Below are 5,774 nucleotides of genomic sequence, written 5' to 3'. Positions count from 1 at the left end.
TACAACGATCAACGTCTGCCTTGTACTTAGCATTAATTTTCTCCATCTGTTGTTTTACGTTCTCGGCTAGGACTTCTTCTGAATCAAATTCATATATTATTCTTTCTGACATCATGTGTATTTTATTGGCGGCATGTGAATGTGCAGTTGACTTCAAAAACTCCTCAAAATATGTTCCATGTTGCTTCTCATATTCTAGTGCTTGAAGTATCATCAAATTCTTTTTAAAATTATTCACCAACTTTGCTTCTAGGGAAGAAAATCCCGCGTCATACTTCATATACAATTCTTTCATCTCCTTTGTCTCTAGCCCTACACCAAACAATTCACACATATCATCAATTGTCTCACTCTCTAATTTATCCTTCTCCTCCATCGGGACAACATCAATATGTGTAATATCACCCTCAACCCCTTTGAGAATATCATGCATATCATCCATCTTCACTATCATATATATCACCATAATGAATCTCATGCATAAAGATTGTTTGCACCTTAAGAGGAATTTCGGTAGAGGCAGGTTCTTCTTTTTCAGTTACAACCAAGTCATAGACCTTTTCAGATTGCTTCAAGTTTTCTGCTAAAGCCTCGTTGTTTGCCACCAAAGGTTTCTTCTCCTCAGTAGCTTTTATCTTAGATGGCTCCTTTTCTATAAGAGGCAAAAATACAATTCGGCGTCCATCTTTCTTAAAGATATAAACATTGTCTCTATTACTTTGGGTAGCTCCAACATCGAATTGCTATGACCTACCTAAAAGCATATGACAAGTATCCATCTCGACCACATCACACAACACATCATCAAAATACCTGTGACCGATAGAAAAAGGTACACGACACATCTCATCGTTGTGCACATCATTGCCTTTGTGAATCCAGTCGATATTGTAGAGAGGTGTGTGTTTCTCTGTCTTCAAAACTAACTTATTCATCATACGCCGAGAGAAAAGATTCTTTTCACTATGACTGTCAATAATAACATTACAAATCTTCTGCATCACGATACATCTCGTACGAAAGATATTATGCTCTGGAAGTGGTTCTTCTTTCTTTATTACTTCTTCACTATTCTTCCCAACTCTAATGTCTTGCTTAAGATCATTGTCCCTGTTGAATTTATCATATGGAGTCGGATCACGTCGTTGGCGACCATCAACGCGATTTTGAACTCTTGTCGTGTTCAGATGTTCTACCGCCATCGTAAGTCGCTCTATGGCAGCCCTTATCTGATCACCATTGGTCTTCAGTTGATCTACGTCGGACCTCAGCATGTCGAACTCAGTTCGAGGAATAGGGACTTCATCACCTGTCATCGGATTGGAGGAACAAAGCTCTGATACCAATTGATGCAGCGCGGAAGTGATAACCTCGGAATCCACCAATGGTGTTTTCTGAATCCACAAAGAACAATCTTCGAATCCACGAAGAACTTCGAATCCACGAAGAAAATATTAAAAGAGAAATTTTATTGATGAGAAGTTATTCTTCTTTGGGGTTACATGACTTTTCTTAAATAGAAAAACAAATAAGACTCCTAGTAAGACTAGAAATACAAAAATAAAAAGTATCAAATAATATTCCTAGTAAGACTAGAATTACAAAAAAAGAAAGTGTCAAATTTTATCCTAAAAAGACTTTTTATAATAGAGGAAACAAATCATGAATCAAAATTGATTTTGTTTCCTAATCTAATTTAACTGTAAAATTGAATATTTTTGACGCAGCGCGGAAGTGATAACCTCGGAATCCGCCAAGGGTGTTCTCTGAATCCACAAAGAACGATCTTCGAATCTACGAAGAACTTCGAATCCACGAAAAAATTATTAAAAGAGAAATTTTATTGATGAAAAGTTATTCTCCTTTGGGGTTACATGACTCTTCTTAAATAGAAAAACAAATAAGACTCCTAGTAAGACTAGAATTATAAAAATAAAAAGTATAAAATAATATTCGTAGTAAGACTAGAATTACGAAAAAAAGAAAGTGTCAATTTCTATCCTAAAAAGACTTCTTATAATAGAGGAAACAAATCATGAATCAAAATTGATTTTGTTTCCTAATCTAATTTGACTCTAAAATTGAATTTATTTTCTAATCTATATTTCCTAATCTAAATAGACTCCAATTCAGATTAAGCGTCCTATATCAAATTCTATCCTAAAAAGACTCCTTATAATAGAGGAAACAAATCATGGATTAAAATTGATTTTGTTTCCTAATCTAATTTGACTCTAAAATTGAATTTATTTCCTAATCTATATTTCCTAATCTAAATAGACTCCAACTCAGATTAAGCGTCCTACATCATTAATTATTATGAATCACATATGGTGGTCTAAGAAAGGAGAAAGCCTTGAGTGTGACTCCTATTAGAACACCTTCACTGTGTGGGGCAGTAGCTTGAACTGCACATATATAAAGCAGGGGCAACTTTTCACCGCTCTCTAGATGGATCAGATCACCACCGCGTGGTGGGGTGTTCTAATAAGAATTGCACTTAGAGCCTCTTGTAGTTGAATTATTTTGGGAGAAAATGAGGAAAGAGGAATGAATTTGAGTTCTAAACAGATATGATGCTTAAATGGGTTTAAAATCAGATGGCAGCTACTTTTTTTTTGAAGCAACAGATGGCAGCTACTTGAATGAACTTATAACTAAACATAATTTAAGGGACTCAATGTCAATTTCAACGATATGAAGGATTGGTTTAAAAGCATGAAAGATCTGAGGGACCAGAACCGGAAAAAAAAACCTATGAAGGTTCAAAACTAAAGGGCGGTTGGTCGGCCATCAATCACAAATCACATAACTAATCCTCCTCCTATAGTGATTACAACCCTCGCCGCCCAAACTATTTAAACGCTAATCCCAGCCAATTAAATGTGTCCTCCCTTGAGATTCCTAGTTGGCTAGCTGATGGCCCCCACCCATCTGGGCCTTATATAAAGCGCACGAAACGCCTCACTTCGATGCACAAGTTCGAGTAAATTTGTAATCAAGAGTTTCAAGTTTTTACTCGCAAAAACTGAAAAAATGGTGAAGCTCGCATTTGGAAGCTTCGGGGATTCCTTCAGCCCCAGCTCTCTCAGGTCTTACTTGGCCGAGTTCATCGCCACCCTCCTCTTCGTCTTTGCTGGTGTCGGCTCCGCAATTGCCTACGGTAAACATTAGCGTCGCAAAAATTTTCGGGCCGCGATTCAAAATTTTACGTCACGGAGGACCTCTAATGACTTCTCCTTCCGATACTCAATTTGCAGGAAAGCTAACCGCTGATGCTGCCCTGGACCCGGCCGGGTTGGTGGCCGTCGCCATTGCGCATGCGTTTGCTCTCTTTGTCGGTGTGTCGATGGCGGCCAACATCTCAGGCGGTCACCTGAACCCTGCGGTCACCCTGGGTCTTGCCATCGGCGGTACAGCATAAACGCATCTCTTAGCGCGGTATCGTTGCTAGCTGGATTGCCCAGACTGCTGGGCGGGGTCTCAGCGGCGTCGGCATTGCGTCCTCGTGTCTAGAGTTCGTGGCAGCCGGGAGGGAGAAGGTAAAGAAATTTTCAATTTCTCCTTGTCACGATGGGTTAAAACTTTTTTTTTTGGTAGGAATAAAAATTGATGCTCTGATACATGGCAAAGTTAAGAGATATAGTCCATTTACGGCGCATGGTTATGGCTGTAGGCAATGCCCGACACAGCGGAGTCGCAGCGGAATTGAACGCAGACTCGAGGCGAGTGTGATGCGAGATTGTGAGTCACCTTCGCCCTGCGTCTACACGGCGTCTACGCGACCCGGGCCGGCAGATCCAAGAAGGGTGCCGGCTTGGACCCAATCGCACCCATCGCGATGTGTTCATTCGTCGGGGCTAACATTTTGGCGCGCTGGTCATTTAGGCGTGGCGGTTCCATGAACCGCAGGCCCGGTCTTTTGCGACTCGCGCATGTGGCCGCTGGAGACTTCAGCGCGGCAACTGGGTTTACTGCGGGTGGCCCACTAATCGGGGTGCTCTTGGCTGGATTGGTTTTGGGGGACGTGTTTTCATTACCTCCTACGGAGGGCCGGTTGCTGCAGCGATATCGCTTAGAGATATTTCGATGAGGGCTTGATGTTGGTATTTGGGTAGTTCGGCCTTTGCTTGTTTGTTTGGCTTTGAGTGGCTCTGTGATGCTCTTTATCCTTACGGAGGAATGTATGTGTTAAAATGTGATTTAATGGGGTAAATTGGCAGCTGGCTGTTTCGCTTTGGGTTCGATGATGATGCAGTTGCATTTTAATTTTCATTTTTTGCGCTATTCGCGTGTTGAAATTAATATATTATATAGTAAGTGGACAAGGCTAAGTGTTAAATTGAAAAAAAAACACAGCTAGGGGCACACGCTTGGGACAACAACTCGCTACCACACGGCCCTCACTGTGAGGACCGCGTAAAGGGCAGTGGGGCAGGGGGGTCCCCTTGAGATTTTTTAAAAATCTCAAGTGGGAGCCGCCGGGCCTGCACTTAGGCGGGAGTGAGGGATCGTGGTTGGGAGTGTGTGCCCAAGGTGTGCCCCATAGTGCTCCTGCGTTTGTCACGCACGGTGATAGAAAGACTTATGTTTTGAAGCGAGGGAGATTGCTCAAAGCAGACATGATCCCGTTAATTAAAAAAAAAGGAGTTTTGTATACACGCGGGCGTACATGGCATGGGTATTGCAAAATTCGCGTGCTAGATCTTAGGTTTTGCAAAGTTACCGAATGCAATATTGCTATTTTAGAAAGCAAATTACGCCTAAAGTAATTAATCACAACTTTGATAAAGCTAATATCGTAATCGCAATGTAGAACGAAATAGTGATTTTTGAGCACGGCACAGTTGATGATTTGAGGGGGTAGTTTTGCAAAATTAAGTAAAGATATTGCGGGGGCATATTTTGCAAACACCGGCATGTTTTAAAGAGGAGCGTACAATGTGGCAAATAACGGCAAGTTAGTTTTTTGAAAAACCTCTTAGCATTGGTTTTGCAATATTAACGCCCGTTACTCTAATATAATTCCAAGCAGAAACCGCGCTGCACAAATTTGAGGGGTTCTTAAGGACGTGAAGCGACGTCGTTGGAATTCTTTATTGTGGGCATTAACGCCCTTAAATATTTGTTCATTTTAGCATCGGGCCCGCAAACGCCCACACCAAAGTAACACTACTATCAAGTGCAATGTGGTTAAAGTGCCGCGTCGTGTGCGTGTGTGTATAGAAGTGAAAAAACCCGCTGCAAGCTAAAAAATGCACTCTCTAATTAAATTTCCCTTAATTTTTTGTCGCTTGAAGATTTACTTTTCGTGGCATGTTCTGTTCACATGGCTCGCACGTGGTGCAAGGATGTTGGCGTCGGAGGTTTATGTGAAGAAAACTTCCAAGATGCATGGGAGAATAAAGGAGTCGCAAAGAGGGTTGCTTGTGGGGCAAACAGCGCCGCTTTTATACTTGCGTGCGGGTTTTGTGAAACTAAAATAGCAGAAAACGGCTTTATCTAAAAAGCGGGCACAAATTTTTTAACAAGGTTTCCTTAAATTAACGCGCAGAAGAAAGTGGTTGGGAATTTAATGCCTAAATCACGCCTATATCGGCAACGAAACGCAGAAATAAAAAAAGTAAGCAGCGCGAAAATTTACGAGGGTTCGGGCAACTGCCTACGTCCTCGGGAGGGCACGACAGATAATTTCTTATTAATGCAAAGCAAGAAATTACAATTTAGGAGCAAAATCTGTCAAACTGGGGATTTCTCAATAAACACTGTTAGCT

General features: G+C 41.3%; 1 protein-coding gene across 1 annotated transcript; it reads left to right on the top strand.

The window, feature by feature from the left end:
• On the top strand, positions 2,965 to 3,424 carry LOC109826535 (probable aquaporin TIP-type). Its single transcript, XM_020393565.1, has 2 exons — positions 2,965 to 3,163; positions 3,261 to 3,424. Exons 1-2 carry the CDS (start codon positions 3,037 to 3,039, stop codon positions 3,422 to 3,424), a joined length of 291 nt encoding a protein of 96 aa, XP_020249154.1. The 5' UTR covers positions 2,965 to 3,036.

This window comes from Asparagus officinalis, chromosome 10, assembly GCF_001876935.1.
Source record: "Asparagus officinalis chromosome 10, Aspof.V1, whole genome shotgun sequence".
Lineage (NCBI taxonomy): Eukaryota > Viridiplantae > Streptophyta > Magnoliopsida > Asparagales > Asparagaceae > Asparagus > Asparagus officinalis.
The sequence above is the reverse complement of the archived record's forward strand: the minus strand, read 5'-3'. Positions and strand labels throughout refer to the sequence as shown.